The sequence below is a fragment of the Lissotriton vulgaris genome, chromosome 11, assembly GCF_964263255.1.
Source record: "Lissotriton vulgaris chromosome 11, aLisVul1.2, whole genome shotgun sequence".
Taxonomy (NCBI): domain Eukaryota; kingdom Metazoa; phylum Chordata; class Amphibia; order Caudata; family Salamandridae; genus Lissotriton; species Lissotriton vulgaris.
In genome coordinates this window covers 150,061,012-150,078,903 of record NC_141699.1, presented here as the reverse complement: position 1 = coordinate 150,078,903, position 17,892 = coordinate 150,061,012, and the positions used below count along the sequence as shown (strand labels likewise).

Here is a 17,892-nt window from a genome sequence, read left to right as displayed (position 1 = left end):
ATTTCGTAGTCCTCTTCTCGAGAGTCGTGCTCTCTAGCAGTTGCCGTAGAGCAGACACCCCCTCCTCTCCGACAGTGCCAACAACCACAAATGCCAGGGCCGCCCGCTTCACAATCGCCAGAGCCGGGGTTGGGAAGGGATGGGAAGGTATAATCGGGTGTCGCGTAGGCCGTGTCCCAGCCCAACGCTGGCCTCCGCACCCCTGGGTACACCTCCCAGGCCCGTTCAGGTGGGCTCTAGCTGCACCAGTCCCGCTGGAAGCGGTTCACGCTGCAGGTCGATTCTGGCCCGCCTCTCCCCTTGCGCGGAGACCGCCGTCCCTCTACGCCGCCATTTTCCTCCTTCACTGCACAGCACCTCCGGCTTCTTCTCTCGGGACTCGACGATATATTCGGTCTCCCGAGAGCACCCAGCTGCTCTCCGATGATTCCTGAGCACTTCACAGGAGGAATTCGCCGGTCAGGGAACACCAAGGGTGTAGTTTTCAGGAGAAATAGCGGGACCATGCGCGGAGCTGCAAGCTCACGCCGCCATCCCGATCGGCGTCCAAGCCACGCCCCCATAAGATCATTGTAATGACCTCAAATGGGTTCACTGATATTCAAAATAGAATGTGATATATGGTCTTTTTACTGGTCCATATGAAAGAGCGAAAAGTGTTTTTGTACTACCGATAATCAAGTGCAAATATTGGAGTAGTATGTACGTTGCCATATTTCAGCTTTTTTTTTTTTAATTGTGAATAAATAACACGACAAATTGTATTTCCTGCATTTTGTTTATTGAAGATCACTGTTTGGTGACTGAATTGTATTAACTGAAGTATTATGAAACAAATCCTGTGAGGGCACATTTTGTTTTTGTATTCGACATTAAAACAAACATTACCTGCAGCAAACTCACATCCATGTTCAGTTATGCGATGTCCTGTTATGGTGCTTTGTACAGCGCACTGATCACCCAAGAGGGTATCCAGGTGCTGAGGCAAGTGTGTAGGTGTGTGTCCTCAAGGTTTTTATACGAAGTGCTAGATCTTCAGCTTCTTGCAGAATTCAAGAAGTGAGGAAGGGGGTCTGATGTCTTGGATGCAATGTAGGAGAATGAGCGACCTCTAGTTTTGCTTTTGCGTATGCGGTCTTCAGACCTTGCAAGCTGTCTTTACAAGTTAAAAACTACACCAATTTGCAAACATGCCATTCAAACTAATGGGGGGCACTTTTATTTTGGTGCTCTGGCCTATTGTCTGTTCAGTCCGACTCTGACAACCAGCCTCCTGGAGGTAAGGGGACATCTACTGAAGTCTACATACCAAACTAGAGAGCTGTAGATCTGCCTGAGACCTGGGAGACTGCCAAGTGAGGAGAGGAAGCGATGTGCCCCACAGGAACTGTTTGCCCACGGATCCGATGTCCAGCTGGCGAGAGGAGAGGCCCATGAGGTGGAGGTGTGCCTGAATTTGACCCAAGTCCCCCCCTCCCTGCGAACCACTTCTGGCTCATGCCTTCCTTCCTCCTGTTTGCAATGTGTGATCTTCGGTCCACCCCTGTATGCAGTGTGTTATTTCTGCCACAGCCTGCAGTGTACGGCTCATGTCCCCCTCCAGTTTGCAGTGTGTGATCTTGGACCGCCTCCTGTATGCAGTGTTATTTCTGCAACGGCCTGCAGTGTAAGACTCATGCCTCCTTCCTTCCTCCCCTCCTGCTTGCAGTGTGTGGTTCCTGCCGTGCTCAGAGTCCTCCCCAGGCCCGCAGTGCCCGGCTCCTGCCTTCCCTTCCCTGTGCAGTGCCTGTGATTCCTGCTCAGGCCTGCAGTGCGTGCGATTCCTGCCCAGGGCCTGCATGCAGTGTGAGCAGCAGAGCCGGGGCGCAGGCGCGGGAGCAGCAGCACTTCCAGGCTTTGTGTGTGAGTGCGGTGCGTGCGCCGGAGAGAGCGAGCGAGAGGCACCGGCCGCGGCTGCCCGCACCCCCTCACCCAGCTGCGGCGGCGGCACAGAGCGGGCGCACCATGTCCGGACGGTCGGTGCGGGCCGAGACCCGCAGCCGGGCGAAGGATGACATCAAGCGGGTCATGGCAGCCATCGAGAAAGTCAGGAAATGGTGAGCCGGGCGGGGGAGCCGGAGGGGGGACAGGCATCCTCCAGTCCTGGAAGGACGCGGGCGGACAGGGCAGGCTTCCCCTCAGGATCCCAGGTGTGCGGTCCACCCCCGCACCGGAGCCAGCGCGGCCCCCGCGCCCCCACTCCCGCCTGCCTGGGAGCCATTGCACGCCGGAGCTCCGGCGGCAGGCCGCCCCCGGATCCTCCGCGTCCCCCGGGCGCCGCGCGGACTCCTGCTCTCGCTTAATTTTTTTTGGTGGTGGTTTTTAAATTTAGCGCTTTGGCTGGAGCCGAGAGCTGCCCTCTCTCTCTCTCTCACTCCCTCCCTCCGAGCAGGGAGAGAGAAAAGAAAGATGGGGGCTGCGGGAGGAGGAAGTGCTGCAAGGCAGCCACAGAAAGAGCCCCCGCTCCCCGAATACACAGCCCCCACACCCCCTGTGTCTCCCGAAAATCACCCATCTGCAACCCCAAAAGCGACCCAAAGGACATTCTCCCCAAAACCCCCGGTCATTGCGTGGAAAAATACAACCCCCGCCTCACTGATGCCATCAGAGATCAGAGAGGGAAAAAACATGTTTTGGAGATTTTCTTGCTCAACTAGTTTTCTTCGCAAACTTGCTGAGGGTACCAGCACATGGAGTTTTCCTGATGTTTCAGTTCAAATGCGCGAGGACACGATTTAAATGCCAGGTGTTTTTTTTTTTGTCTCATACCATTCAATTCAGTCACAGTGCTTACTCAGCGCTCTGTTGCAGTGGTTTATATCGCTTGCTATGAGTGTTCAGCGGGAAAACGGCTCCCCCTTTCCACATTTCCTTAATACATCTTTATTATTTAAAAATAATATATGTAACATAGCCTCGGGCAGAGACCGTGACGCTGTATGAAAATTGAAGAAGCCAATCAGAGGAGAGAAACAATTAATTGACCTGATTTCTTTTCTATAGACAACAGGGAGGCTACGGAGAGCTCGTATTTCTGTGATAAAGTTAGTTTTAGAACTCACTAACCGCACCACTGATTTTCAGAAAATATTTTAAATCGAGTTATGTATTTTGGGGGAAATTAAGCCTAATGTTAGGTTTTATAGATTAATTAAAATGCTTCACACGGTTGGTTCATCTGAAGTTTCGGCTATTCCCAATTCTTTCATGTACAAACGTTTATAAGAGTTATGCAGTTGAATGGGATGAACAGTGGGTATAATTGTGTGCTCATTTGCCTGTCCTGTGCCCCCCACCCTCTTCCCCCATCGAGCTAAATAGATGGCCTCGCTGGGACAAGCTGAGATAATGTGATTCAGAGAACAGACAATAGATCTTTTATGTTATATCGTAATATTTCAAGTAAAATGTGCCGTACCTACTGGGCAGTGCATGGGGGTGATGCATAAGGGGGGTGGGAACTAGTTCCTGCTTATATTTGCAATTTCATATTGCTTCTGTCTGGTTTACTGCGCCTCAACTTTACACAATTGGAGCATTTAGGGGATATTTTCGCAGCTCCTAGCACAGTGCGCGTTTGGAAATGTGTTCTCGCCCTGCTGTAATCGCCACAGTAACTCGGGCTTGTTCTCGGCAGTGCATCTGGGGCAGCAGTTGGTGTCTCTTTTTGAGACAAAGGCTGCAGGCGCACGCATCTGCTTTTGATGGGAATTGATCTGGAGTCCTGAGCCATCAAAGGGATCTCTAGTGAAGCTCAGCGTTCGCTGACTCTCCGTTTAATCTTGCGCCAGTCGTGTTCTTCCAGTTTTTTTGTTAAGGGGCTGTGGGGGGGGGGGGGGGGGGGGGGCGGGAGGGAGAGGGGTGTGGATCGCAGATTCAAGCACCCTATAAATTAAAGTGGAGTTTCTCATAGGTGTGATTATGATATTTGAGCTTCTCACAGTTTGAAGAGGGTCTCTGTCTTGAACTAAAGAAGTGTAAAGGGTCTGTATCTGGAAATTAGGGCGGCACTGCCACTACTGAGTAATGGTATTGCAAAGCTGCAGGGAGGTGCTTACACCTCACTGGGAGTGACCTTCCTGCTCCGTGGGATTAGATTGTTTTAAACTTCAGACAAGTGGTGATTTTAGCCTGTTTTTTATGGATTGTTTGTGGGATCCATACCTCTTGTTCATCAAAAATTATTCCTGAGATCCAAATAGGTCAATACCCTGACTCAACACTAAAGGATGCATGTCTATTCTGCCGACACATGTTTCGCTCTGGCTGTTCCAGCCATAGAGAATTTTCAACATATTCCAGAAAGTAGGGCTAACGCCACGCGAATGAGATGCATACCTTTACCGCTCTGATGTTTGTCTTGGTTGCGTTTAGATGCCAAGCTGCTTGCCACTTACAGCATTTAGAGCCTTCAGTAATAGGTTGTCGTTTAGTGGGACAGCTGGCGGAAGTTAATGGCTGTGCAAGAAATGTCCAATATCTGGCAATCAGTAAGAGCTTCCAGAGGAAGACGCGGACTATGGAATGGTGGTGTGATCCGACAGAATAATTTTTAGCAGACCAAGTGTTCTGTTGTGTAAGCTATGTAGAAGCACATTTTTTACTTGTATGTTGGCGAGCACCAGAGATTGCACTGCAAGTTCAGAGTTGTCACGTAAGCTGTGCTATATCTAAAAGCGAGGGAAAGAGAGGAATGGACTCATCAAGGGAGAAAGGGTGCCATCAGATCAGACTGAAGCAGGGAAGAAAAGGAAATCCAACATGGCTGCTTATCCTCCAATAATAACCAAAATCATGTCTCAGCCTGTGAAGTTCCACCAATTGTCACTTCCACACTTGGCCTCCATTAGAATGGCTAAGAGTACAATTCTAGAAATATATTTTTTGAGAAATAAAAAAACATTGTGGGTCTAACAGTCCAGCCACATAGCGGTCAGTGGGCCTAAAACAATGTTTACCAAATGATGATGGTGCTGCTTTAGGGGCAGGCCAGGAGATGTGAAATAGCAGCTGCATGCCAGGGAAAGAATGTTCTGCCCCCAACCAATCGCTTTAAGGTAATTTTAGAGCATAGTGAAGCCATAGCAGAGGGACATGAAGATCTCCAAAGTGAAAAACTGAAACTGGTGCAGTCAGTAGCAATAAGCACTGAAAATGAAGTTTCAGACATTATCCATACCCTAGCAGTAGCCATACTGCACTTACCAGAGTTGGTAGGAAAAACCAAAGATGGAAAATATGATATGAAGAATTTGACATCGCTAGAACATAAACGAGCACAGAAATTGTATTCTTCCAAGAATGGCTGTTACCTAATTCCAGGGCCTGTCAAGGGTGAATGAACCAAAATGTTAAACATTTGAGGTTTGCCAAAAAGCCTTCAAAGTATACCAAGAAAGAGGTGTTATTTTTTTCTTGCAGAACACAAATTAATACTCTGTTAGAAACCAGCAGCCCAAGACTAACCATTAAAGATGAACACATTATGAAAATATGACGCGTACAATTAAAAACTAAATTGTACACAGAATAAACATAACCAACCCTGTAAAAGAGAATTGAGAGCTACCCTAATAAGCTAAGGGCATGGCTAGACAGACAAATGTCCTGTAATCATATGACTTTAGAACAGCTCAAAGGATTCAGATTAAGGAGTGGTTGAATAAGCAAGGACTGTGTAGTGTCAAGTTTGCAGAGATGCGAATCTTACACATTTCAAGAACATTAATAAAACCCTGAGCTGTACCCTGAACAAGTTTGCTGACCTTTCCAGTCACACATTCTGTGGCTCCAGATGACTTCCGTCTCCAAAATAAAACACTTTATCTTGGGGTGAAGATGTTCTAATTCTGTTGTAGAATGAATTTTCTTCCATTTGTCCTTCTTCATGCCAAATGTGGGTCCAAAATATGATACTGCATTTCGGAGTTTAGACATGGCATCCTCCATGCAACAGTAATGTCCTAATCCTTTGGAGAAAAGTTTTTCAGGGCCGAGAGGGCTCTTAGCCTATCAGTCTATTCCCCTTTATTCACATATCATCTATTCAAAAACTTACACCACCATATACCTTAGTGCCCAGGCTTAGTATCTTTTAGATAATGTTGACATTTTGTACTTGTATTGTAGCCTGTAGTGTGCTTCTGTTCAATGAACTGTGGAATGGATGTCTTTTTTTAATTTTGTGATGTACTGAAAGGCTGACGCAGAAAGGGGTTGAAATAAACTCTAACCTTGCAGATAACCTATTGTTGTTAATGTGCAGTTTTATGGATTTTGTCTCTGTAGTAGTGAAGTGAAACCTACAATACAATTCAAAACTGAATCCTAAGGGTTTGGCATTAGTTGATGAACAGAATATATCTGTACCACACAACTACCAGAGACCACCAATTCTGGATGCAAACAGGTCATTTCTTTGTGTGGAACATGTGACATGGGGTCTTCGTTCAGCTGAGCTTCAGAAGGACTGAGCCCTTCTAGATGTCTGTTGGTTGATGTCTCTGGAGTAGACCTCCTGATCAAGTTGGTGTTACTGGTGTGTTGATGGGCTATATTTCCTACTGCTGAAACCTAAGACAGCAAGGTGATGAAGTTGTACCTTGAGATATCCCTCAATGAAGGGGGCAGCTCGATGTAAGATTGTTTTACGAGTCTGAAATCTTATTTCACTCAGGCATTCGCTCTCCTCAACAGCCATCAGTAACGGTGGCAAATAATTAATCAGAAGTTCACTTGAAGGGATGCATGGCTTTGATTTAACACAACAGGGTCAGTATACATTCGGTGTTGGGAGTCACACATGCATGCTCACGGTGATGCAAGAGGGTCTACGGTGGTCTTGTTTACTCCTCATGCTCCCTATCTCTATTTCATAGTCTCTCCAGAAATTCTTCATGTACACACTGATTTGTGTGAGCACGCACAGCCTACACTTTGCGGCATTTTACAAGTCTAATGCCAGCTCGGAGAAGCAAGACAGCCGTGCAGCTCAGGAGTGTCTCAGTGCTCCATCAATCCATCAGTATTATCTGGATCACGCATAAATGACATTGGCAGCGCCTCGCTCGCCTGTTTTCCAGTGCTCCGTTCTTGCTCTGTTCCATCGTTTTGGTGCTAGTCACCAGACCTGTGAATCAGTCGTCTTCCACTGCTGCTATGATGGGCAGTAGTCTTTATCGGCACAGGCATGGCTCCATGGTTGACTTCTGTTCTAGACATTACCAACAGTGCTCCACTGTGTTTAAATGAACAAGGAGAACGTTTGGTGTTTTCCCCAAACTTTTCTTCATATGTGTAAGCGAAAACAGTACAAGAATGAATTCCAATTTTCTAAACACACAGTTTATTACTGTGTGTTCCATACATTCGAGAGGTGAGCTTGAGAAATTAGTGAATTTAAAAGTAATGTTGGGGGCTTTGAATCGCATCACTGCAGGAAAGGTGCATCAGAGATCTCTGCCTGAAGCCTTCCCTCTGACTACATCACTGCCAAGTGCTGATTGATTTCAGGTTATTCATGACTGACATACAAGGGTCCTTTATCAAATGGCGCATTAGATGTATAAATATTAGAGTTTTGCTGTTGCCAAATTGTTGGCCATTTAGCAGCTAGTGACAAATCAGAGAGCATGCCAGCGCTAAAGGTCCCTCGCTGATGATGGTATGCCAAGGGCGGTGCAAGCTGGTACACCTCAAATGTGCACTGTGCACTCAGGAAGATCGAAGAAGCAGGCATTTCTGGTTCCAGGAAAGGAACTTAAGGGTGCAGTCTGATACCCCAGGCACTGAGCACAGTCTCTGCTGCCTCCCTCCCTGGCATAGTCCTTGCGCGTCAGAGAATACACCACATCTAGGCAGGGAGATTATTCGAGTGTTGTGCTGTGAACAAGTGTTGGAGGCTGCCCCACCTCAGGCGAAGGAGAGCGGAAGCCTCTCTCCTGCTTGATGTGTCTTTAAACAGAATAAGGCTGAGAAGTCTTGGTCCATGAACCGTTAGGCTGTTTGAGTCCATGGTGATGCTGAAAATGGATGGGGTCTGGCAACTTATCTAGTTTACAATCCCTAGACCAGATTCCTACAAAGAAATTGGGGAACGCTAATCTTTAGTATGGACAAAATAAGGGAGACTGTAACTCCAGGAAACATCATGTTGCCCAAAGTCACGTAATAAGGTGTTCTTTTACTTCTTAACCCCTCATTGCACTGGATTCGCTTATGAAGTAGCAAATAATTTGGCATGTATAGGACTGCCCTTAAAGACGGTATGTCAATCAACACAGTGGAAACCTTAAATAATAGAAATGTGTCTGACATCAGTTGGGATTCCTTGGCCTACTTGGTCTTCATAATGTATGATTCACATTGGAAGACGCTTCTACAGAAACTGAACAAATTAGATTAAGTGCATATAGAAGCCATGGAGATGGATATCTTATTTCCAATTCTTCAAACACTGGATGATTAACTTTATACAGTAAACCAAACCCAGTCTTGAAAATGATCATAATGATGTCGCTCTACCAAGCCAAGAAACTGGTGCTGCAATTTTGACTTTGGAGTGGGACACTCACCCTAGCTGCTGTGACCAAAACACAGGAAACACAAAAAGTATGAACGCATTTGGACATTGCCCATTCTGCCTCTTAATAACAGAAAATGAGTCCCCTTCTTTCTTTGTTTGCCTATATTATAAGACGTCCCAGCTAAAACACTTAATATCTTAGCTACGGAAAGTTGGCATATGTCGGCATAAGATTGCTCTAGGTATATCTATATGACACATCAGAACCTGTAATCTTTACCCTTTCAAAATGTTTATCGCATAGTACACACAACTTATCGGTATTGTCATCTGAGATGTAGAAGTTTAAATGGTGAATCATTATATTGGTTGATTCAGTTAGGGAGACCACCCTGCATTTTAGGCTGTTCATGGATTTAATATTTGCTGATTTTATGGCATATTTTAAACCTTTATGCCCAATATGACTTTTTTCATTGATATGGTCTTGCTGCGATGTTATATTGCATTTTATTGCATCTATGTTTACGTCACAAATGAACTGTAATGTAAAAAGCTGGTGATATTCTGTAAGCTCGTGAGATACTATTTTTGCTTTGAAAATAGTAATAAAACTACCACCAGCCTAGAGGCCCAAAGTGCCTGCCACCAGTTCCGAGCTGAGGAGGAATAGTTACTGCAGGTTGAAGCCCCATGTTCTGCTGCTAAGTGGTCATTAAATAGCAGAGGGGTTTACTTCTGGGTATTGAGATAAAATGCTAGTAGCAATGGGCAAGCTAAAATAGCATGTCTTCTGCAACAATGAAGACATCATACATCTGAAAGAGTCATCGTCACAGGAAATGTGCTTAGGTCTGGTGGAATTGGAATGCAGTGGGACTTTTTCTATTGCAGGAAGTGGTGGAGACTCCCCTGTGTTGAACAAGCTCGGATTTCTTCCTCTGCCAATATTTACTGCGCCTCATGAGATGGATTAATGTGGTGACTCCTATTAAAGCAGCTCATATACTGAAATGCCACTAGGCGTCTTTGTCTGAAGCGGTGGGTCCATGCAGTATGGTTAGAGGTTTAATTATTATGTTTTTAAGAGCTGGATTGTCTCAAACCAAATTTCCATAATGGGAGTGGACCATATCAGGTGCATAGGAGCTTTTGAACTGCTCTTCGGTCTGGGGCTGGGACTCGGTTGTGGTTGGCTGGCCGGAGGGAGTTTCCAGGGGTGTAGTGTTTTGTGTCCTGGAGAGGAGTCCGGGGCTTTCACAGTGATGTGTTTGTGAGAGAGGCAGAGAATGCTGCAGGTCACCCAGGCATTGGTAGGAGGCCTGTGTAGTGTCTGCGATAGCCCTTGGTCCTGTATTGATATTGTAGTATTCAGCTCACTCCAGTGCTCTAGATCAAATTCGGTTGTGGTTTAATGTAAAACTAAAGAGAAATGGCGTAATTAATTATGTCGACAGTAGCCCACTTAAGAAAGGTTTTCTAGGTGGATAAAGGGGATGTTATTTCCGAGATGCCCTGCAGTAATGGAATTCGCTGACCAATATTTTGGACTTTGCGCATCATTTTTAGGTCTGGTCTAAAGACCACTTTCGTTGAATTGCCTGCCACATATAATCAGACAAGATAAATTAAAAGTACTCCTACATACATAAATGCAGGAGCTCGGGGTCAGTCCTCTTCATTCATTGGTCTTTTCAACTGTCATTCACATTTTGCTTCGGAGTGCTTGGGCTGGTAGGCAATTATTTTAGTTTGCCAGTACTTTTTTTTTTCTTCTGCTCTTGATGCTTGTTCATTTTTGTAGTCACCCTTTTGTGTTTAAACTAGGCGTCCCAGTTACACTTATTTAAATGATACATTTTCTTTACACCAGTAACAATCCTAGTTTCATGTGATGTGTTTTAAAACTGAAAAGGGTTTCTGGACCTGTTTCAAGTGCAGCTGCCTGATATAAACGCCTGCACTGTTCTAGTAAAATTGTAGACTATTTATTTTTAATTGGTATTGAAAACACGTGGCTGTCACGTTTAGGTGCAAGCAGATTTTCTGTGACATACTAGCACTAAAAGAAACATTGCACCAGCTTGCCAGGCCAGACCATTTGTCTTTGCCAGTGCTTGTTCAATCTATGGTGGCACTGGGCTTTTGGCCATGGTATGGGGGTGGATGACTGTTGTAGCACTGACAGGGTTGAAGATCTTGACCAATGGTAAGGGTAATACCACTCTTGTGGGTGATGGACTCATTGAGGCCTTGTACTGAAGGTCTCTGAACCAGACAGCATTACGAAGCCTTACTGTCGGCAGTACAGCACTATACAATTGTTTTAGCAAAATGTGTTGGATGTAAAATGGGAAGTATGGGCGGTGTTGGTGAGGTGGTCGGTTGGTGCAGGATTAATCATGTGTGATTGTGCAGAGCAGGTTAAAAACCGGTGCGGTTGATTGGTTTGACCTGATTTTGAAACATAAGTATATTGCTTTAAAAAATATATAATGGTGGACTTGCAGAAACATGCTTCTCTGCTTGATAGGCATTCAGTAACCTATTCTTGATGGCATTAGCCTACTCTGAACCAGAATATATTTATTTTTTGGGATGGTTGGAAATGTGTTTTTTGTTTGAATAACTTCAGCTTTACTTTTGGCCTTATTCTGCCCCCTAAATGCAAAGCCCAGACTAGAATATTATTGATTTCTTAAATAACTGCATTTCTTCAGCACCATGTGGAAGGTACTTATCCAGATATCAGCAGTGGTAAATCTTTATTTCATTGTTAATTAGAACCATTTCCAATTAGATGATCAGGCCCATTTGAAATACCAAATAAATACCAGCATTTGTAAAGCGCACAGCTACCTCCGGGGAGGTGTCCCGGCGCTGGTGGGCCGCTTGGAAGATTAAGCGTGCTATTGCCCAGAGTCACATAGTGCTAGGCTAGCCTACCGCCGTCTCCCGGCGATCGAGCCGTGAAACCCGTGGTCCGGAGTCAGGCACCCTGGCCACTGCGCCACACCTCTTCCACTTCTGCAATTGACAATCATTCTATAAAATAGCGTTAAGATAGATTACTGCAGTAAAATTAACCAGTATATCATAAAAAACACTGGTACCCCCTATAGTGCTGGATTTTGATATTACGTGATGCAGGTTTGTTGAGCGCACTATCACCCGGGAGGGCACCCTGGTGCTGAGCAGGAGTCTAGCCACATCTAGGGCCTAGTGGGACTTCTTGAAAAGCCATGTCTTCAGCTTCTTGTGGAATTCAAGAAGTGAGAAGGAGGCTTTTATGTGTAGTGGCAGGTCATTCCATGCTTTAGGAGCGATTTAGGAGAAGACTCGACCACTAGATCTGTTTTTTTGTATGCATGGGTGTGTGCAAGTAGAAGTCCTGGCGAGCAAAGATGTCTGGCAGTTTTGTCAAAGTAGAAGCAATTGTTCAGGTATGTTGAGTGATGTTATGTAGTGCCTTGAAAGTGTGGGTGAGGAGTTTGAATTGTGCTCGTTTGTGTATGGGGAGGTAGTGGAGTTCCTTTGTGTGTGGTGTGATGTGAGTACGGCATGTGAGCTTAACTCGTTCCATGCTGATGACGGAACCACTCCGTCATCAGCCGTGGTGGTGCTGTGCTGATGACGGAGCGGTTCCGTCATGGCCCGGCCGCCGCGTCTGCGCGGCGCGTTCTATTGAGCGGGCAGGGCCATGACGGAACCGTTCCATCATGGGCACAGCTCAACCGCGGCTGGTGACGGAGCGGTTCTGTCACCAGCATGCGCCCGCCGCACGGCCCCCCCGCCTCCTTAGCGCTGCGGCGGAATAGCCGCCGCAGCGAAGGGGTTAAGAGTGATTCTGGATAGTCTGCAGGTTTCTGGTGAGTTGTTTGTTAATCCAAGAATAAAGGGTGTTCCCGTAGTTCAGCTTGTTCGTGACCAGAGCATCTTGTCCACGAGGGAGAGAATGAGTTGTGTATCATCAACATAGGAGAGGACATTGATGTCCTGAGAGCGGATTATCCTGGCTAACTGGATCATGTATGCATTGAATAAGGTCGGGCTAGGGGAGGGTCCTTGCAGAACTCCGCAGGTGAGGTTATAGGCATCCAAGGTCTACACTGGAAGGCTGGCTGACTGAGTCCTTCCAGTCAGGAAGGTAGCAGATCTATTGAGTTCAAGTCCTTAAATTCTGATGTTGTGTAGGCAGTGGATTGGGGGGGGAGAGACACTGTGTCAAATGTTGAGGAAAGGTCCAGGAGAATGAGGGATGCCGCGTCTCCTCTCTCCAGAGTAATTCAGATGTCATCCATGGTGGCGATGAGGGCAGTTCCATGCTGTGGTTTGGTCTGAAACCAGCCTGAGTGGTGTGGAGGAGTTCATGGTCGTTGAGGTATTTAGAGAGGTGCCTTTTCATGATTTTCTTTAAGACCTTAGCCAGGAATGGTAGCAGGTAGATCGGTCTGTAGTTTGTGAGCATTGAAGGGTCTGAGGAGCGTTTCTTCAGGAATAGGAGGACATTTGCATGTTTTCAAGCGCCTAGGAAGGTCATGGAAGATGTAGGGGTATTCAGAATGGATGTGAGCATGGTGCTGACGGGTTGCAGTCCTCTGAAGTAGGCATGGTGGGGGCAAGGGTCCGATGGTGCCCCTGAGTGGATGGAGTTCATGGTGGTGGTAGTTTCTTCAGGGGTGATGATGCGCCATGCGGTTAGCTTTGGTTCTCTGGATAAGATCAGGAGGTGTTTGGCGAGGTCTGTCTGATCAGGTTGAAGTTTCTGTTAATGGCAGTGAATTTGTTGCTGAAGAATTGAGAGAGATTGTTGCAGCTGTCCTGCGTGGGGGTAATCGAATTGGAGGCGGCTGCTTGTGAGGTGAAATCCTTCCAAATGGTAAAGATTTCTTTGCATCTGTTGTTGCTGGCATCAATGCTGTCCGCCAGAGGTGCGTGTTTGGTGGGGCGGATTGTTTAATGGTAGCATCTCAGGGCGTATTAGAATGTGCTCTTCTTTGTATTGTCCGTCTCCTTTTCCATTTGCACTCCTGGTGTTTTCAGTGGTGGTTAATGGGCTTTGATGGACATACTGGGCTACGGTGAGAGTTAGCCAGTGGCACATGTAAGATGACAATGATGCCAGTGTTGGTGTCTCTTAAAATAAGTCCTCATTGGTCATGCTGCGTTGATGAGGCTAATTGATGTATCATAAACGGTGATCTATATGCAATTGTGACTTTGAGGCTTGGTCAATGCATCACTCCAACGTGGTGGTTGATGAGTTATTCGCACAAGGTCGCTGTATCACTCCCTGCAGCTGTTACTTAAAGTGGGTCGGCATTGCTTAAAGTGGGTCGGCATTGGCAACTGAATGGTTGTCATATTGATTCAATATGACCTAAAGCGCTATAAACCTAAATTTAACACATCTGGCTGTTACCCTGCATTTTATCTTGTTAAGTGTGATATGGCATTTTTGCAGGACCCTGTATTTAATTTACAGAAGGAAGGTTTCAAAAGTTTCCTTCTCGCAAAGAAGAGGAGGGCAAACGTTTAACAGTGTTTGAGTGTGGTACGAGCAGAAGCTGCAGGTTGCTTTGACCGTACCACACTTCCACTTTTGAATGATTTCGCCTTTGTCGAAGAGCTCGAGGTAAGGTGGTAGAAACTGAAGTTTGTTTTCCCCAAGATATGGGCAGCATTAGGATCCCCTTGATGCCAGTTTCTCGTAGGTTGCCACTGTGAACGGATTGTGCTATCCAGAAAGCCTTTCCTGATCAAGGCTAGTGCTTGTGTTTCGCTCCATTACAGTTGAGTGCGAGTAGTATTGATAGATGTTTGAGGGATGCACAAAGTAGGATCCTTGATTCACTTCATGTGCTTGGATTAGCCGATAACCAGTTCTAGATAATTTGTGCAAATAATCGGGGAGAAAAAGAGGAGGTATACTTTGGTTAGAGCTGTAGCCTATACATTCCATAGTCTTGTGTTCATTGTTGTACTTCGATTAACCAAGCCCTGGTTTTCCGTCATTGTAGCATGGCAGCATGCTTCAGTTGTGTGGCATTGCTTGTCTCTAGAAACTCTGTTTCAAGGGACGATTGTAGAGCTCCAGGACTTGAGTCCGTGTCCAGAACAGGTGTCAAGTGCAGTGTGCGGGCAGGAAGAAACAATAAAAAAAAAAAGGCCAGGGCTGTCAAAGGGCAGTAGTAGGTGAGGCAGTTTCGGTACAGCTGGGGCTTACAGGAGCTATCGGGAGCGGTGCCCAGCGGAGTGAGCTGCCTGGTGCATGCCTCCGGTAGCCACTTTTCAGAAACCATGGTAAACTCTCTGACCCGCTGTGGTGGCTTCTTTGTGTAGCCACTTTTTAGAAACCATGGCCGATTGTATTTAATGTTGTGTACATGCTTCTGCTCCCGAGTTCGGCCAGCTTCCCTCTTTAAGTTTCCATAATTCCCGTTTATTTGGCCGCGTTCGCAGGCGGTGCCAGTGATGCCACCGGTGGCGGCGGGCTCTGGGATGCGCCTTCTGCTGGCTGTCATTGATGCGCTGCCAGGCCTCGGCTGGTGTGCGCTCGCGCTGCCGAGCCCCCTCCTGATTGGCTGGCAGCGTTTCATGGGCCATGTGTTCACACACTGCCTGCGTGCTGTAGTAAACACTGCACAAGGTATCGAGGCCGTGGCGGGGCGCAGTGACCGGCGTGTGAAGGAAGCGGCTTCCCAGGCAGAGGAGGAGGCGGGAGGCGCGCAGCTGCCCCCCTCCGCTGTCCGCGCTCCGCCACTACCTCTTCAGCTTTAAGAATGAACCTGCGCCTCTCACGCCGGTGTTTGCAGAGCAGCGCTGCTCTTGGAGACCGTATTCATTGCTTTCCATACCTTTACACCTTATTCATCCCTGCCAGTAGCTATAGGGCACCTTATTCATCTCTACCAGTAGCTATAGGGCACCTTATTCATCCCTGCCAGTAGTTATAGGGTACCTTATTCATCCCTGCCAGTAGTTATAGTTCACCTTATTCATCCCTGGCAATAGTTAAAGGGCACCTTATTCATCCCTATCAGTAGTTATATGGTACCTTATTCATCCCTACCAGTAGCTATAGGGTACCTTATTCATCTTTACCAGTAGCTATAGGGTACCTTATTCATCCCAACCAGTAGCTTTGGGCACCCTATTGATGTGTACTAATCGCTTTAGGGAAACCCATTCATGTCTACCTAATGAACACCCTATTCATTTCTACCAACAGCTGCAGGGCACGTTTATGATCTCTACCAACAGTTTATTGGGCACCTGATTCATCTCTGCCAGCAGTTGTAGAGCACTGTATTAATCTCTTCCAGTAGCTATAGGGCACCTTATTCATCTCTACCCGTACCTATAGGGCACCCTATTAATGTGCACTAATCACTTTAGGGAAACTCATTCATGTCTATCTCTTGGGTACCCTATTCATCTCTGCCAACAGCCGCAGGGCATGTTATTCATCTCTACCAACAATTTATAGGGGCGCCCTAGTCATCTCTACCAATAGCTATATGGCACCTTATTCATGTCTACTAATAGCGATTGGGCATGCTTTTCATCTGCACCAATAACTATTGGGCATCCTATTAATTTCTTCCAACAGCCGTGGGGCACCTTATTCATCTCGATCAATAGCTATTAAGCAGCCTGTTCATCTCTACCAACAGCCGCAGGTCTTCCTGTTCATCTCTACCAACAGCCGCAGGTCTTCCTGTTCATCTCTACCAACAGCCGCAGGTCTTCCTGTTCATCTCTACCAACAGCCGCAGGTCTTCCTATTCATCTCTATCAACAGCTGTAGGGCACCTTATTCATCTCTACCAAAGCTGTGGGACTCCCTATTCATCTCTACCAACAGCCGTAGGGAACGTTATTCATCTCTTCCAATCATCTCTACCAATAGCCGTGGGACACCTTATTCAACTCTAATTATACACAGCTATGGGACCCAGGAACACAGGGACAGCGATTAGTGGTCAGGGCTCAATCCAGCAGAGGCCACCAGTAGTGTACAGTTCTAGTGCAATTACAACTGGTCAGGTAGGTGCTTCAGGAAAATGGCCTCTTGCAGCTCTTTGTGTCCCTGTAGCCAAATTGGAGGTCAGCCACATGACCCTCGTAGTCCCATTCTTTTTCCTGGGTACAAGGTGGAACAGGTTCAGCCCTTGAGGTCTCCTCACAGATCTCAAACAGGATGTGTAGTCCTTCTACTGTTCATCTACACGTCCAGAAAGTGTTCTGAAGTGAATGCCTTGGGATACCACATTTATGGTTGTCACTAACTAATGGGTGGGGGTGACTCTTGACTCCAACCAGGGGGGGTAAAAGTACCCAAGGCCACCTGACCCCCTTTTTGACTAGTTTCTGTTTGTCCTACTGCGGACAATCTCTCAGTGTACCTTACTACTGAAATACAGGATGGAGGAACTCTTTCTCCCTCGTGCGGGGCCTATGTACTCACCCACAGGTGTGGCCAGGGAAATTAACAGTCCCCTCCTCTGTGGCCACACATAATCCGTTCTTGAGGTAGCTACTCTCCCACTGGTTTTGGACTCAGCCTGGCTGGGGGATAAAAGGCTTGCCTTTCCCAGGTCACACCTTACATTTAATTATGAATGTGCTGGCCCTTTACAAGTTCATGAAGTTCCTGTGTCCACCCAAACTCGTCTTTCTGCAGAGGGAAGAAAAACACCCGAGATCCCAGGCGATTGTTTCTGCTGTGGGAGCATTTATCACAACACCTTAAGGTCATCACACCTTAAGGTCATCACACCTTAAGGTGACAGGGCAGCTGCTATCAGGCTAATCAAATTAGCCTTTCATCAATGGGGGAAAGGATCACTTGTCCTGCGAAAAACTCAGGTCTGCAGGTTGGTAACTGGGTGTCTCCCAATAAAATGACCCTCATACACGTGTGTTTTTTTCTTGCTTTTTCCACCAGGAGGCTTTACCTTAAGTTTTAAGGCAGTAGTGATCGTGGAAATGGAGTGATCAAAGTGGTGATAAGTGATTTGATAAAAAAGTCCGGATTTCCAGAGCTAAGAGGTTTATTAAATCTGGATTCCGGCTTTTATTAAAAGAAAGTTTGTGCTGCTGTAGAATCTGTTTATGAATTCAAGCGCACTTAAGGGTCTGGTAAAATGGTCGACATGTTTCAGCTGTGATTGACTATTGGTCAGATAGCTTTCTTCAGGACCAGGGGGTGAAACAGGGAAAGGTAGCTTTCTAAAAGTTACTTTTCTTAAGTATTTATTAAGTCTACCAAGGTGTAGTGTTTCCATTGCTTACGAGAATTTGATTAATGATTTCTCATTTCTGTA

At 46.4% G+C, this 17,892-nt stretch overlaps 1 protein-coding gene across 2 annotated transcripts in view; it reads left to right on the top strand.

The window, feature by feature from the left end:
- Window positions 1–1,549: 1,549 nt before the first annotated feature.
- BCL7A (BAF chromatin remodeling complex subunit BCL7A) overlaps window positions 1,550–17,892 on the top strand; it is a 124,451-nt gene continuing 108,108 nt past the window's right edge. The window contains exon 1 of one of the 2 annotated variants that reach the window (XM_086942980.1): window positions 1,550–1,666. In XM_086942980.1, coding sequence (XP_086799106.1) covers window positions 1,590–1,666 — 77 coding nt within the window. In that variant the 5' untranslated portion in view covers window positions 1,550–1,589. Of the gene's footprint in view, window positions 1,667–1,911; window positions 2,097–17,892 lie in introns of those variants that run through there. The other variant, XM_086942979.1, reaches the window with a different exon arrangement.